This window comes from Gopherus evgoodei, chromosome 1 (assembly GCF_007399415.2).
Source record: "Gopherus evgoodei ecotype Sinaloan lineage chromosome 1, rGopEvg1_v1.p, whole genome shotgun sequence".
Classification (NCBI taxonomy): Eukaryota; Metazoa; Chordata; order Testudines; family Testudinidae; genus Gopherus; species Gopherus evgoodei.
The window spans coordinates 37,240,579-37,258,044 of record NC_044322.1 but is presented as its reverse complement, the minus strand read 5'-3'; the positions used below and the strand labels follow the sequence as shown (position 1 = coordinate 37,258,044).

General features: G+C 38.8%; 1 protein-coding gene and 1 long non-coding RNA gene across 4 annotated transcripts in view; one reads left to right on the top strand and one right to left on the bottom strand.

Annotated features, from left to right (window-relative positions):
* MICU2 (mitochondrial calcium uptake 2) overlaps nucleotides 1-17,466 on the top strand; it is a 265,922-nt gene that overhangs the window by 230,298 nt on the left and 18,158 nt on the right. For all 3 annotated transcript variants that reach the window (XM_030561957.1, XM_030561949.1, XM_030561965.1), the window contains 2 exons: nucleotides 7,119-7,216; nucleotides 17,088-17,259. In XM_030561957.1, coding sequence (XP_030417817.1) covers nucleotides 7,119-7,216; nucleotides 17,088-17,259 — 270 coding nt within the window. The remainder of the gene's footprint in view (nucleotides 1-7,118; nucleotides 7,217-17,087; nucleotides 17,260-17,466) is intronic.
* Nucleotides 7,228-13,347, bottom strand: LOC115651097. The gene is made up of 3 exons (XR_004000309.1): nucleotides 13,036-13,347; nucleotides 10,471-10,571; nucleotides 7,228-7,335 (listed from the first exon to the last, which is right to left on the bottom strand). It is a non-coding gene; the product is annotated as an uncharacterized LOC115651097 (long non-coding RNA).

Here is a 17,466-nt window from a genome sequence, read left to right as displayed (position 1 = left end):
TTTACAACCTAGCCAAAACTGGAAGATCAGATACTAAGGTGATACCTGGCTAGATAGTCATCGTCCAGCAAGATGGTGAAGAGGAGCTTCCTTATGAAAACCAGCAATTTGCAAGACACTGATAGTCTCTACAGACTACAGAACCAGTTCTTCTTCACTGGCATTCAGCAAACAGGAAGACATGATTGTGGTACAAAGTATTCCTAACATTAAGCATGAAGACCTGGTGTTTGCCCCATCAAGATATTGCTCTACCTCCATAGAAGCAGATAATTCAGTCTAAATCTGCTTTACTTTCTTGAAAGTAATATACAGTTCCCTTCTGCCTTGGGAATTTTCATCAGCCACCAAATGAAGACAGCTGAGATTAACCAGGCTGTCGACTATTCATAAAAATAATGGATTGAGGTTTAGCCAATACTAGGTGGAAGCAGAAATTCTTTTCTTTGCCCCATTGCAGTTACAGCATAAGAATTCAAAGGACCTTTATGATGCAGTTGGTCACATTTAGCTGTGAACACCTCAGCTCTCTAGGAACTAATTTAAGAGTTAAGACTAAGGGCAGTCTACACTCAAGTGCTACATCGGCGCAACTGCATTGATGCATCTGTGTTGCCGCTGCACATCTGGTGAAGACACGCTCTATGACAGGAGAGCACTTCCTGTCAGCATAATTACTCCACCTCCACGAGAGGCAGAAGCTATGTTGACAGGATAGCATCTCCCGCCGACATAGCGCTGGTGTGTAACTTATGCCGTTTCAGGGGTGTGTCTTTTTCAAACCCGTGAACTTAAGCAGTAGTGTAGACCAGCCCTAAATATCTTAACTGTGCTTTAAACCGTACTCCAGATTGTTCCCTCAAAGTACTCTCATTAGAAAAATCTGTGAAGTAATATTACCCTACAAAATATAATGTAATTTCTTAAAGGGTCACTTTCATCTGGAATTCTCGTCAGTTTTAAAAATACACATTAAAAATAGCATCAGGTTAAACAAATCCCTCTGCCAATTTTTGTGGTTTTATAGTCCTATTTTCTTGCTGTTTTAAAAAAAAAACTATTTTTCTTGCCTGTTGCTATGTAAAAAAAACCACAGTAACCCTGGAAACTCAATAACTAACAGAATAAAAATCAAAACTGACCACAAAAATTCTGTCAAAGTACAAATTTTTTCTCTAATATGTTAATGTTGTGGTAATCATTGGTGTTATTTTTAAATATAGTAGATGAGCTGTCAGAAGTATGATTTTTTTAAAGTTGATTGTGTCCCTTTAGAGCCAAAGGATTACTACAGTAGTTTCTGCGGAGAAAAATAAGAACATAGTTTCTCAATACTATTATGATTTGCATATGAGGTTACTTTCTTACAAAGACCAACAGTCCTAGGTTTTTATCTTGTGTGAAATGCTCAGTTAGAACTAAGAGCCTTAATCACTCTGAGGATGGAGAGTAGGCAGACCCTAAAGTTATGCCTATACAAGGCTAATGCCAGGAGAGATGCTATGGGGAGCACCCTGGCTACCAGAATTTGTTACATCTTGTAAATGGTGTAGCCAGTACTTAGATGGGCAAGTGCATAGATTTGGCAGGTGGGCCACATTCACACATGCTGTCTCTTCGGCCCATCTAACCTTGCTGCCACGAGCACTAACTGTCTGTCCCATCTGGCATTCCTTCTCTTCCCCATGAAGGACTCACATAGAGACAGTTGTAATTGTGACATATGTATTAAAGCCTGTTGGTGGGTGACTGTCTGTTTTGCAGAACTCCCAGATGGTATTATTGTTATTTATTAGTATTTCTATAGCCCTTAGGAGTCCTAGTCCTGGACTAGGACCCCATTGTATTAGGCACTGAACAAACAGAACAAACTCCTTGCTGCCCCAAGGAGTTCACAGCCATCTCATATCTTAGATGGAGTCCCACATTCTATTGAGATGGTTGCTGCCAGTAGGTGGCTCCAAATGCCAATTCAAATTAAAAAGTTTGTTTTGAGAACATTAAAATTTTAAATTTAAAAATACCTTTAGTTTGACCTATATAAGGTTTTGTCATGTATTTAGATTGAGACATGCTTTTTTGCCCTGTTCATTTCAGAAGGCTTTTCATCAGTTCAGTGAGCACCACTTTCTTTTGAGGCCATTAGGCAAAATTTTATTGCAACATAAATGTCATAGCCTAGAGATCTGTGGTCACTCTCATCCAATATCCTGTCACCAACATCCTGGGCAACGCCAGATGCTCATGAAGATGATGTAAAAATCCCATGTTTCCCTTTATTTTACAGTGTTAAAACCTGGGTGAGGAGATATTGTTTGTTTTGTTTTGTGACTGCAGCTGGTGATCATCTCCAGTACTAATGCATGGGGAGTGGTATTGCTTATAATTGTTCCCTAGCTAGTGTATTTCCTAGCTAACTTACAGAAGTGTATGTTGTCCTAAACAATATCAAAATGGAAAAACCTCTTGGACATATTGAGGAGGTGTTGATTTTCACCAATAATACAGGTATAATTTAATAATAAAGGGGACTTTGACCCAAAAAACCCACCATAAAGAACAATCACATTGTTTCTAAGACTGGTACATAGTCAAACCAGTTTCTTAAACTATTTAAATACTTTTAATTAATAATGTGTAATTTTTCAAAAAGGCTAAAATAAGTATAATGGTACAAAATGAACTTTAATTACCATTAGCAAGGAGTAGGATTTGTGTAGGATGTTTTGCATTTGTTTATAAAGTAAAGTTTCATATTAGGCAAGATAATACAGTATATTATCTACTTTGACAGTTGTTTTCAAATGACAAATTAGGCATATGGTTCTGAATTCTATAATGAGCTTTGTTTCCACATGAAGTATCTCGCGTGTGTCTTTTGTGAAAAATTTACCTGGTTCTTAGGGACGCCGCTGTTGATCCCTTAAAAACAGGAGATTTTAAACTCTTAAACTGAAATTTGATGCAGCTATAAACAACTTACTCTCAGACTTGGCCATATGCATTTTCCACTGATGTCCATTTTGATCATGTGTCAAGCACTCTTTCTATTCATAGCTTCTTCACTCACAAAACTCCTTTTCCATCCTTTGTTCTGGAGAGAGATGATTTCCTTTTTTCACCTCTGAACTGGACTACAGCACTGCAATATGCCTGGGCATGAAGGCTTCAGCACTTAGGAACCACCAACTAATACAGAACACTCCAGCATTTCCTCTCAGCAACATTGGCTACTGTGAGCACATCACACTTGTCCTCTGCTTTGTACACTGCCTTCCATAGAATATCAAATTGAAATCAGTGTCCTCAGTCCTTATCTTCAAGGTGCTCCATGAGTCCACCATACCTAAAAGATCATCTAAAGCTCCAGGGTGAAAACTGTGGTCAACAACTGTGACCCTCTGACACTGTGAAACCCGCTACAATAAGCTTGTCTGCATAGGAGACAGAACTTTCTTGGGGGCTGTTCCAAGACTGTGGAATGAACTCCTACAGGAACTAGGGACCATCACGAACCTCACCATGTTTCTTTGACCCTGCCTTCTGTAATATAAATATCGACATGTATATTTTAAACTACCTAAACAAAATAAAGTGCTGCACATACTTCTCCCCTTAGGGAGAGAATGAGAAAACAAACAATATGTGACAGATGTTAGTCATGGAGCTTAATGCACTGTTGGAAGGTGCTCAGCTACAACGATAAAGAATAGAATAGTTTTATTTGTTTCTTATAAATGAATTTATGAAAATCATTTTTTCTCATTTCTGCTCTTATTTTTGTTCTGAAAATAGAGACAGTCTGTCCACCACTGTTTGTAACACCTCTTTGGATGCTTCCACTGCCTAATACCATTTTTCTGCTCTAACTAATACTTGCCAGTAGGCTGATACTTAAGGCCTCAGTCCTGCAAACATTGAATTCATTGGGTCTGCTCACATGAGTAAAGTTACACACATTTTTGAGTGTTTGCAGCATCAGGTCATCCATTAATACAATTTTTTAACAAATTCCATGATTTAATAAGGAAAAATTTTGTTTTATCTAAGCCATAAATGGTTCTTGATTGAAAAGGACTAGTTTCAGGATTTGAAGTAAAATTTTTAAAAGCACCTATGTGATTTAGGAGCTTAAGTTACTTTAAAAAAAACTATCCTTTTATTTCCACATAATAAAATTGCAGTAGAAATATAGGCTCTTATGTTTGTAGTACATACTGTGTTTCTGTACAGTATATTTCCAATAACACTACCTTAATTTCAATAGATTGGAAAGACGCATATCATAGAATTATAGAATATCAGAATTGGAAGGGACCTCAGGACGTCCTTACTTGGTGCAGATCAGCACTGTAGCTAAACTTAATTCTTGGGAGTCTGTTTCTAAAGATTATTATTCAGCAGGGCAACCAGACAGCAAGTGTGAAAAATCAGGATGGGGTGGAGGGTAATAGGAACCAATGTAAGAAAAAGATCCAAAAATCAGGACTATCCCTATAAAATCGGGACATCTGGTCACCCTATTATTCAGTGATGTGTTTGGATACTAGATTAGGTCTCCATTCATTCCCAAAGCTGAAGGAGAAAGTTTCAAAATCTAAATTATGTTTGCACCTAACCTCAGAAGAGTGAGGGGTTGGAAATATTAATACATCTCTCATACCTTTTAACAAAATTGTCTTGGGGGTATTAATTTATACAATATGTGGAGATCAGCAGGAAAGGCAGCTAATGATTCTGTAGACAAAAAAGAACTATGTACTAACAATGTACCTTAATTTAATAGCATTAACCTTGGCAGAAGAAGTTTTTTGAAACCCTTAAGCTGTTGTCTCTCAGGTTTCCTATCACACATTCTGCTTTCAAGAAAAGTACTATTTTGTAGTTTTTTAAACACACTTAACTCTCACTAGCATAGTTCTTGGACATGTGCCAATTCCACCTTGGAATTTCAACTGATAAAGAGGGCAGCAAACAAGTAGGTGCATATTTATTATAAATCCAGGGATAGTCTTTGTCATCTTAGATAAGATGAGATAGGTATTGTTTATATACCGTCTTCTAGCTTATAAGGAGAAATTTGAGTAGAGGAACAATGTGCCTTTTCTGTTGTAGATTTAGTCTTTAAAAGGTTATTATAAACACTTGCTTTTCAGCCATAGTTTTCAGAGCAACACAAGAGATTTTGACTTCACAGGCATAGAGATAAAAGTGGACTATTAAAAGCATTATGTTGTTACTTAGTTGTAAGTTCAATTTTAAAAATAAATAATTTCAGTTATGTACTTTTTAAATCCATCTTTAATATGTAAATTGAAAGTACAAAACTAATTAGAAACAGATATGGGCTGATCCTCCTTTGTTTCTTCTTGAAAAGCTATGGATGCTGACATGACAACAAAAAGTTTTGCTTTTGACTTTCAGATAAGCTTATATGAATATTTTATATATCAGTCATCATATATGAAGCCTAAGCATTTAAACTTCTGAAGCACAGACCTTGGGGATATTTAAATTGTCTACCTGCAGTCAAATGACAAAAGGCAGCGCCATTGCATGAGTCCTGAAAAGATTGTTTTTAAGTTAGCTCATACTTATCAAATATTACTGGCATTTTATGAAATGTGGCATAGAATAGAAACAAGGAATGTTACCTCTTTAACTGTAAAATACTTTGTGTCATATATGCAGTAAGCATGAAACACACAGTGGACTAATGGGACTTGTTATTGATGATGCTGAAAGCTATATAACCATTAGTATTAAATCTCATGAATAGACTCTTGTCTTTCATCTTAACTCTTCAGCAGGATAAAAGACACAGAGGCTATTTAGATGTCATAAGAATAGTTCTGTTGAAATCCCTGTGGGCTTCCAAAAAAAATCTCTCTTCATGTTGCTTAGTGTTTTGTTGTGTTCAAAGAAAAGCCACTATGCTAGTGGTGAAAGAAGAATAAAACGTAGAAATTCAGCACATTGTGTGGTTTTAGGCTTTATAAAGATGCAGTAGTTGAGTTGAAGTGTATTCTTTGTTTTCTGTAGAGCTATTTTTTTTCCAGAAGAAAAAATCATACAGTAAAAGAATAAGCTGTTAGAGAAAATTGAGATTAACAAACAGCCTTATAACAATATAAAAACATACATGATGCTTGAATGCATAAATGTAAATGTTTGTATTCTACTTTTTTTGTGTGTGTTTCAGACTAATTTATGAGTTTGTTACAAATCAGACTTTGCGTTTTGCTGGAGCCGAAGGTTCCCAAACCAATCCAGATGAATTAGCTGAAAATTGTTTTTATCTGAATGTTAAATTGATTTGAAAGACAATATTAACCTAAAAGTGAAGCTTGCTGAATAACTAACCAGCAATTTTATCAGTAACTAATAACAAAGAATATAGAAAAGTATGTTGTGCTGTAACATTAAAGTGGATATTAGCATGCTATCTGATTTAATGACAATTACAGAGTTTAATTCAAAACATGTATAAAACTGGAAAACAATCTTTTTTTCAAAGACAGCTGTTATTTCCTATCCCAAATGGTTCTTTTAATGGGAAATTTGCACTTGAATCACAGTATGTCAAAGAGACATACTGTGGACCATAATTTTATTTTGAGTAAATATTGCCAGGTTACTTTGCCAAGTTCAGGTAGATACTGCATGTTCTAAGCAACATATGGTTGTGAATAAGGGAAAGAAACTTGTAACAGGAAGGTGTTAAGATTTTGAGTATGAAAAGCAATACAGTAGTTAGATTTTAAAATTTTGCAAATTAAAATCAGAGGGAGATGATTTCTGTTTCTTGGATAAACCATAATTATCTCCAAATTATTTCCTTGATAATCTTTTTGCCAATGAAAAGGAAAATTGTGTTTGCTGGTTTATCAGCGTTTAGCTACTCTACTTGATATCAGGAGAAGAACATTGGACACAGATGTCAGAGTTTAGCTTGGCAGAGAACCATTAAATTTTGCTTTGGAATTCTCTAAATACTGTCTGCAAGAACAATAACTAAATTACAAGTGACTTCTGGGAAACTCCAGTTCAAATATGCATCACCAATTTTGTGTTGAATTGTTAGCAATTAATTATACAAGTTTATTTTTTGTTTGTAGGAACCAGAATTGGAAGACTCCGCTGTTAATACAACATTGCTGGTGCACTTCTTTGGAAGAGCAGGAAAGGAGAAGCTTCGCTATTCTGAGTTTTGCAGGTAGTGTACAAATACTAGTTGTCATTCATTGATAGTAGTCATTCTTATAAGTTCCACGTTTGAGTAGTGATGAGTTTGTTCCTGTTTGGTCAAACTCGTATCAGCCAATGCACATCAATCTGAAAAAAAAAATGATGGCTTTTCTACGTGGTGCAGCAAAGCATGATTTGTAAAGCACACAAACAAGCTGCACTCTAATTGCCCTGTGTAGACCTTGTAGGCACACTCTAAAAGATACCTGGTTTGCATTCTGTTTCAAGGGCTATGTTAACACAAACTAGGTACCTTTTAGCGCACACCAGCAGGATCTACATGAGGCTGTTAGAGCATAACATGATCCAGTACTTTCCAAATCACCCCCCTCCAGTGCTGTTTGCTGGCGCTTTGTAGACAAGCCCTGAGAAATTTTGCCTTCCACTGCCACATTTGCTCTCCCTACTCTCCAGAATAATTTAAATAGTACATTTAAATAGTATGCTTTGTCCCAAAGAATTAGAAGGAGCTTTACAAACTTTACATATACAGGAATCATGTAACCAATTGAAATGTTCTTGCAGCTGCCTAACAGTGATTCAGCACAGTATACAATTTTAGGACAGGAAGCGAAGAACACCATATCCATTTGAAACTGCAATGGAATATTGTGAAACATTACTCTCTGAAATGTGTGGTTTCAGATCTTTCCATGTGCAAAATATTTTATTCTCGTATGTCACAAAGAATCTCTTTACCATTCTTATACCGAAAGCCAGAAATTAATGAAAAAAGCTGTAAGAATAATACAGGTCAATCATTCTGTTTATAAAGCACTAGCACAAAATAAGGATTGTAATTATTTAACTAGAGACGCCATTACTTATTGGTATGATGTGCCGTTGTTATTAATTGTGTGTGTATGTATGTATGTATGTGTATGCACCCCCTAATCCGTGATGACTGACATACTGGTCATAGCAAATGTTACAAGGCCAAAACAGTCCTTTCTTTGTATGGGGAATGGGGAGACTCCTCACCTGGGCTGTCAAGTGAAGAGCCTCCATAATTTGATCTGGTAATGCCCACAAAATGTAATGGACTCATCTCTCAGTTTTGTAACTTCACCTGTGGCCACTACAGATACCCAATATGGGCTGAAACATCATAGACCTGGTCTACATTACGCGTTTAAGCCGAATTTAGCAGCGTTAAACCCATTTAACCCTGCACCCGTCCACACAGCGAAGCCCTTTATATCCATATAAAGGGCTCTTTAAACCGATTTCTGTACTCCTCCCCAACGAGGGGAGTAGCGCTGAAATCGGTATTGCCATGTCGGATTAGGGTTAGTGTGGCTGCAAATCGATGGTATTGGCCTCCGGGCAGTATCCCACAGTGCACCATTGTGACCGCTCTGGAGAGCAATCTGAACTCGGACGTACTGGCCAGGTAGACAGGAAAAGCCCCGCGAACTTTTGAATTTCATTTCCTGTGTGCCCAGCATAGACCTCTGATCAGCACGGGTGGCGATGCAGTCCCAAATCCAAAAAGAGCTCCAGCATGGACTGTACGGGAGATACTTTATCTGATCGCTGTATGGGGAGACAAATCTGTTCTATCAGAGCTCCGTTACAGAAGACGAAATACCAAAGCTTTTGAAAAACTCTCCAGGCTATGATAGAGTCCACAGCACAGTGCTGTGTGACAAGCGTAACGGAAAGCCAAAGAATCAAATGGATGCTCATAGAGAGAGGGGGTACTGAGGACTCCAGCTATCCCACAGTCCCTGAAAAGTATTTGCATTCTTGGCTGAGCTCCCAATGCCTGAAGGGTCAAAAACATTTTCCCGGGTGTTTCAGGGTATATGTTGTCAATTTACACCCTTCCCCCACCCCCGAAAGAAAAGGGAAAAAAAACATTTCTCACCGTTTTTCAATGTCCCCCTATGTCTACTGCATGCTGCTGGTAGACGGGGTGCTGCAGCGCTGAACATCACCATCCCCTTCCCAGTGGCAAACGGTACAATATGACTGCTATCCATCGTCATCATCAGCCCGTGAGTGCTCCTGGCTGGCCTCGGTGAGGTCGGCCAGTGGCACCTGGGTAAAAATGGGTCTGACTCCTGGTCATTCCCAGCAGATGGTACAGAAAGGCTGGTAACCGTCCTCATCATAGCAACTGGAGGCTGAGCTCTATCAGACCCCTCCCCCCCTTCATGCCTAAATAAAAGATTCTGTACTGCCTGGACTATTATAGCAGCGGGAGCCTGGGCTACTCTCCCCCCCACCCCCGACCCTTTAATGTTCTGCCTGGACTATCATAGCAGCTGGTGGCTTCCTCTGCCTCATTTTATCTCACTAAAAAGTCAGTGTTTCTTATTCCTGCATTCTTTATTACTTCATCACACAAATGGGGGGACACTGCCATGGTAGCCCAGGAGAGTTGGGGGAGAAGGGAAGCAATGGGTGGGGTTGTTGCAGGGGCACCCCCTAGAATGGCATGCAGCTCATCATTTCTGCTGGATCTCTGGGGCTCTGACACGGAGCGGCTGTGCTCTCTGGTTGTCTAGTACACTTGCCCCATATTCTAGGCAGGACTGACTCTATTTTTAGACAAAACATAAAGAAGGGAATGACCGAGGGAGTCATTTCCATTTTTGTCCATGCGCCCCCAGCCGACCTCAGCGAGGCCAGCCAGGAGCACCCATGACAGCAGCAGACAGTACAGAACAACTGATAACCGTCATCTCATTGCCAATTTACAATGGCATGGCAGACGGTGCAATAGGGATGGTAACCATCTGCTACCTTGCAAAGGCAAATGAATGCTGCTGTGTAGCACTGCAGTGCTGCGTCTGTCAGCAGCATCCAGTACGCATATGGTGACAGTGACAAAAGGCAAAACGGGCTCCATGGTTGCCATCCTATGGCATCTGCCAGGGCAATCCAGGGAAAAAGGGCGTGAAATGATTGTCTGCCGTTGCTTTCACGGAGGAAGGATTGAGTGACGACAATTACCCAGAATCACCGGCAACACTGTTTTTGCATTGGGCCCTCAGCCCAGAATTCCAGTGGGCGGGGGAGACTGCGGGAACTATGGGATAGCTACAGGATAGCTATCCACAGTGCAACGCTCCAGAAATCGACGCTAGCCTCGGTACATGGACGCACACCGCTGAATTAATGTGCTTAGTGTGGCCGCGGGCACTCGACTTTATACAATCTGTTTTACAAAACCGGTTTATGTAAAATCGGAATAATCCCGTAGTGTAGACATACCCATAGTCATCTTGTGATGTCAGAAAGATGCTCACATAAATCTTAATGCAGAATCTCTTGCCTTGTCCCCCCTCAACTTGACAGCCCAGCAGCATGTGTGACTGGAAGAAATAATCAGATCTTAAAACATCAACATAGCTTCTTGTATGTAACAGCAGTCCCCAACACTTCTGCGTTGTAAAGAAATAACCAGTTAAAACCCTCTATTACTGTGGAATATAAATGTCCTGATTTGATACTAATTGCTGAAACCACATTTGCATGTATACTGTTGAACACCAAGTTTTTATGTCACAACAACTTAGGTGCTTTCACACCTAAAAGGGGACAAGATTATTTTCACTAATGTTCCATTTTCTTCAAAAGTAATAGGTAGTTCTTAATCTACTAAAAAAAGTAGCAGCATAAAATGGATAGTCTGATTTATGTCCAGCTGCAATGGAGTCAGTCAGCCCTGAACTTAGTAAAAGATGTTGCAATCAGTTGAGGTTTAGGAAAAGCCAGAACAAAAAAGGGGAGAGTGGCATTTCTCCAACACTATAAAGTGTTTCTACTCCACTGACTGAGACACATACCAGTCTTCAAATAAATAAACAAACTTCTCTCTTTTGAAGCTCTTGACTCAATAGAACGCTAACTGAGTAAAATAAGTTTAGCATGTCTGCAGCTTCCTTCTTTATAAATACAGTAGGCCCTCCTAATGAAACAAAGGACAGAGAGCACCAGTAAAAGGTTGTGTTTGCATATATAGTGTAAACTGGAATGCCTCATGTTTTAGATAAAATCCTGCATTGACCCAATGAGGAATGACATAGATAAAACTATGTACCTAGTACATTCAGAAAATGTAGGTTAAAGACCTTTGCCTGCCACACAAATAGAGACCTGTAATCAAAATCAAACTCCCACATCTTGCTCTTAAGCTTTGTGGGATAAGTGTAAGGTTTAATGCAGGTAATTTTTCAACAGTGGCAGTTATTTTTCATAGAGGTGGAATGTGCCTCTTTATCACTGCATATACACTCCATTTAAGTTGTCACATGACAGTGAAGTTTGTTTAACACAGAGAAAGGTGAATAAAAGAATCAGTGTCTTTTTAACCTGTGTGGAGCGATCACTTTTCACATGATTTTATTTGTAAGTAAATCAAGCACATCATTTCTGGGTTCCTATTGTTCAAGGAAAATGTGATTTCTATCTGATGGCCTCTCACAACATTTTACCTCACACGGGAAGCTATTGTTAGCTGTTTGATCAAAGTGCCATGCTGTTTTTACAAGACATGACTGATGAGCTATACAGACATAGATCATTGTCAAAAGGAAAAAATAATGATGGTAAATGCTTTTATGATTTTCCAAGTTGTTGCTAGAAAGTCTTTTCACTGATCAGTGCAGCACCTAGAAAAAGTAGGAATGATTAGATTTGATTAAGACACATTAAAACCTGTCACAGCAGTTATATATAAAATAATCCATGTACTTCAGATTTCTCAAAAATAAAAGGGATATGGTGGAATCCTGTTTATCTGATCTAATTGGGACCATGGCCAGATTGGATAATCAAAAAATAAGCTAATCCGGAGAATGGGCGGGGCTCGGACTGTCCACCCTGGGAGTGGCAGGGCTCAGGCTGTTAGCCCGAGCCCTGCTGTCCAGTTCGAGTGTACAGAGAGCTGGATAATGGGAGCTCAATAAACAGGTTTCTATTGTACTTTCTTCATGAAATTTCACCCTGTTTACAGGCAGGGTCCTCAATCCTGTACCATTCAGTATTTTCATTAAAAGACTTGGATAAAGGAGTGGAGAGCATGCTTATAAAATGTGTGGGTTACATCAATCTGGGAGGGGTTGTAGCACTTTGGAGACCAGGATTAGAATTCAAAATAACCTTGACAAATTGGAGAATTGGTCTGAAATCAACAAGATGAAATTCAATAAAGATAAGTGTAAAGTACTACTCATTGAAAAGAAAAATCAATTGCACAACTACAAAATGGTTGGGTAATACCAGCTTTACTGCAGAAAAGGATCTGGGTGTTACAGTAGATCACAAACTGAATATGAGTCTACAATGTGATGCAGTGGCAAAAAAGGCTAATCATAGTATTTATATCATGAGGGTGGTTTACACTTGTTCAGAATTTTCCTCTGAGGATTTCAAAGTGATTTTTATAGGCAGAGGTATTATCATTCTTTTACAAGTAAGGAAACCAAAATATGGAAAGGCTACATAATAGTTGTCCAGAGTGTGATAGTGAGTTAGTGACAGAAATGGGAATAGAACTCAGGTCTGACCCTGTCTATCTAGGTACTTATATGCCCTCCTCATGGTAGAACCAGAGCACCTCCAAAGTATTTAATAATAGAGAAAACTATAACAATGTATCTCTCTTCCTTCCTTCTCAACCAGTAGGAGGAATGGCTTGATTTGTTTCTAGGGAGTTGTTTGTAAGTGTGAGTGAGTGGCTGTGGTTGTACTGAGAACTTGTTGAGGAAAAGCTAAATCAAAGAAGTGAGTTTTATATTTAGCTCTGAAACCGGTGAGCTCAATGATCATTCTTACCTGCAGTAGGAATGAGTTCAATAATGTAGGTCCAGCTCCTGTGAAAAAGTGAAAATTCTGTGTCTAGCCATCGTGAGACTCCCTTTATTCATTGATAGTTTCATGATTCTGGTAGAACTCAGCTGTTGTGGATGGTCAAGGTTGCAAAGAGAGAGTGATCTTACTGGTACCTCAGGACAGTCCTATAAAGCAGAGAGGTATTTGAATGTTAGCAATTCCTGAACTGGACTCGGTGTTCTATGGGGAGTCAGTGCAGAGTGGAACACCAAGGTGATGTGTCCATGGCAACCTTTGTTGCTAGGTTAAGCGGGCAGCAGCCTTTGTATCAGTTGGTCCTTTTTCAGGAGATAAGACTTCATTCCTAAATAGGAGTCTTGTAACTGCTAGACAGTGCTGCCTTAGAATGTCGGTGTTGTACAAACATTCTGAAGTACAGAAACAAAATTATAGAAAGGAAAACTTTCCCTAATTTTTCCTTTGTGTTTCATTTTGCTACTTTGTTTACCATAAGGAAAGTACTAAGCTAGTATTGTGTTTCAAAATCCCAGGTTGGTGGGTGAATCTGTAAAGCCTTGAGGTTTCGCTTTACTTTCACTTCCATTTAAAAGTGAGTTACCCAGGATTTTTAGGCACTGTGTCTTTCTATGTGGGTGACAAGTACCTTGCAAAATGAGTCCCAATCCTGACTGGGGATTCTGGATGCTACCATATCTCAAATAATTAGTAGCAAATTTGGCTGTTGGTCTTAAACATGCATTTTGAAGAATATGGATAACAGGGTAGATGAAATAAAGTACTGTCTTCTCCCTGCCTCCTTCCCTCTTGTAAATTATTGATTTCTCTTATACATTTTTTAAACTCTGCCCTTGATTCTGATTACTTTTACACCACTGTAACAGAAATTTCCTTGACTGCAGTGGATTAATCTGGATTTACACTGACTGTCTGAGGTCAGAATCTTGCCCTCTGTTCCTATGGTGAAATCCTGGCCCTACTGAAGTCAATGACAAAGCTCCCATTGATTTCAGTGGAGCTAGGATTTTACCCCTAAAATTTATTTTGTCCCTTCCTAATGTTTTCTCAAAACTAAGCACTGTTTAGGGGATCTTAACTCTCTTTAGCTGTGAATCATTATTTTGAACAAATGCAACCAGAGACCTAAGAGGTACATAGAAAAACACCCACAATCAAGTGTCTTAGTCATATAAATGTGATCAAGCTACCAAGATTTCCTTCCTAGCTAGATATTTCTCAAAAAGTGTTACTAAAAAAAAAAGAAAAAAAAAAAACTCATTAGGATTTTAGCTCTCACATCTGGTAATAAAAATGCCCCGATGTGATGAGTCATACACTGGTAACTCAAAATATGGGGAAATATCACATTTGAATTTTAAATTGCATTGTTCAGCTGCTGTTCTGCGAAATATTTGGTACTGCATGAAATCTTCCCACTTCAGCACACCAAGAGTAAACCTACTAGCTTGAAATGCAATACTTACTGAATTCCTTACATCTAAACAGATAATCCATCCCATTTCAGCTGGGGGGATGGTTGGCCCCGCTGCAGGAAGAATGCTCTGTCCCCAAAGGGAAGTGGAGGGGAGAGAGCCCATGCCTGAGAAACCGTTTTATATAACAAATTATTGTAACAATTCATAGACCTTTACTCTCTTTTTACCAATTCAGCTTGCAATTAAAGTCAGTTTGTACACCCGAGTATCACAACCACATCTCCAGCTCCGTGGATCAGGAGGGATGCTGCCACTGCGAGAGGGAGGGGAGCACATTCCCTGAAAACACCAGACTTCCCCTTCTCAGATTCACTGCGTCCTCTTGGCTGGCTGAGGGTAGAGTGGGAGCTGACTGGCACCTGTGCTTCCGCCAATATTTTAAACTTTTCTCTGGGTTGCAGGAGCCCCTTGCCTCTTTGCCTACCCAGCCCTCCCTCTCTTTAGTTGTAGATAGCAAGCTGTATTTCCAGGATACTGTGGACCTGACTGTTTGCCTGTGTTTTGGGATATGAAAAGAATTTTTTCCCGTTGGGCAAAATTGATGGAGGTCTGGTGGATTTTTGCGCTCCTCACAGCAAATTGTAGAAGCGCAGCTGAGGTAAAGAAGAATAGGATTTGGAGGTCTAATATTAAAAGCTATTATAGGAATGTGTAGTTTGTCACAACTTGGAGCCCGTGTCAGTTGTAAATAAGAGCTAAAAGGGCCAGCTCCCAGAGATAAATGAGACCCAGGATTTTTGCTGGTGAATCTTGTGCCTCTGGGGAGAAGGGAGACCTGAAGTCTTCACAGACTGAAGTCCGCACTTGGATACTCTCTTCCCCCTCAAAGGTGGGAGAGCTAGAGGACTCAGAACGAGCTGAATCCCTTGGGGTCTACCTCAGGTTATTGCTTATATGGTGGGAGACCTCTAACTCCACACTGGATCCAGTTAAATGATATGTGAGATGGGGTGAGTATATACCACCCCTACACAGTGTTGAGTTAATGAAGTTGTAGCCTACTGCTTAAAATCCATTCCAGTGTCTGTCTTTCTTTCACCTGCATCATTATTCATGCACCCTCTTGCTTATGCAGCACTAATTATGTGGAGGAAAATACAAGAGAGAGCTTATGTTGCAAAGCAATCTTGACATATCCCCCTACAGACAACACAGAGCTCCAAGCTGCTAATTGTCCAAGTGATCTCATTAAAGAACTAAAGATAGCTCTACTGACTAAAATGCCTTAGATTCAAGAAAGAATTCAAATACAATGAGACAATGCAAACACTGATAAGCAAAGGAGCCTCTACTAGTATTTGCTGCACAGTCACTTTCCTTGCTACTCTATTCTCCAAGTAATTACTTTGTTGTAGTATAAATGTACTTTATTTCAGCCTCTCTGTAGTTATTGCAACTCAATAAAACCAAGTTCTTGTTAGAACCTGTGGACATTGAGAAGAAAGCACAGGGAGAGACAAATTGTTGGGAATAAGTGCCCTTTTATCTTATATTTCCAACAAAAATGTAACTACTTAGGGATGTGGGCAACAGAAATAAAATGAAAATTAACAAAATAGGAAAGAAAATATATTTGGAAATTCTGTTAAGTGTGTGACAGCTCCCCAGATTCCTAGATTTTAAGGCCAGAAATGAACCTTCCCCTGCCCTGTGATTATCTCCTCCGAAATAAGTAAACTCAAAGCCACGCTTATATTTACAGTTGTAGTTTCTATTGCTGCCAATTATAGCCTGTTTCATGGATCTTTTATGGGGGAAATAATCTCCTAAATCCCTTCATGTTCATGCCTTCCTACATCAGATTGTGCTCTTGTTTGTTGTCTTGTCACCTTCCCAGATAGCTGTGACATCATATTTTCTGTAACTTTCAGCACTGTTTTCATGCCAATCATATTCCCTCTTAATCCATTTTCTAATGAATATTTACCTGATTTACCAAGCCTCTCATAACCGCTGAGGCCTTTAATTACCTGTGCTGCCCTGTATTGATGGTTTTAAGTTTCTTTCTTCTATCACCTTTCATGATCAGGAATCTTGTGGCTTGACTGTTAGAGTATAATATCTTTAGCCATTGTCCAATTCTCTCATTCCTCAATTTTTAACATTAAATTGCATAAACCACATTTTAGTCCATAAACTATATTTACCAGGTCAGTCCCTTTGCATTAAATTATCTTGTTACTGGCTGGCCATCTAAGGTTCACATGCATATGTATGCATGTATGCATACACACTTTGCTGCATATTCTTTTCTCCGGGTAATTGTTGTTCACTAATGTAATACTGACTGCAACATCCATGAATGTACATAGACTTAGAGAGCACCCTAGTGGTATAATTACTGAAACCCAGCATTGAAACATTTACATGCACAGGTAGAACTGTATCTTAGATATATTAAACAGTTAACATGATTGTAATATTTGTCGGTGGATAGTTATAGATTTTAAAATGTTACTATTTCTTCTACTGAGTTGAGTAACTAGTTTAGTACTAATTTGTGGTTATTTTATGTATTTCACTGTATTTCTTTACATATAGATTTATGGAAAATTTACAAACAGAGGTGCAAGAAATGGAATTCATACAGTTTTCAAAGGGTCTGAACTTCATGAGAAAAGAGGACTTTGCAGAATGGTTATTGTATTTCACTGATGAGGAAAACAATGAAATTTACTGGCAAAATGTGAAAGAGAGAATCCAAGCAGGAGAGGTTGGTACATAGAATATATTATTTTTGTTTTGCTTTCTTATTTTAAGTTCAAGTGCAAGCTTCTAATTAGATAAGTATATACTAAAAATGTGGTTATTTTCAAATAGAGGAGTTCTTGCAATCTTTCAGATTTAATTTTGCTATTCGTAAACATGATGATTGTTTGATAACTAGAAAATAGAAATATAAAAGGTGATAATCACAGTA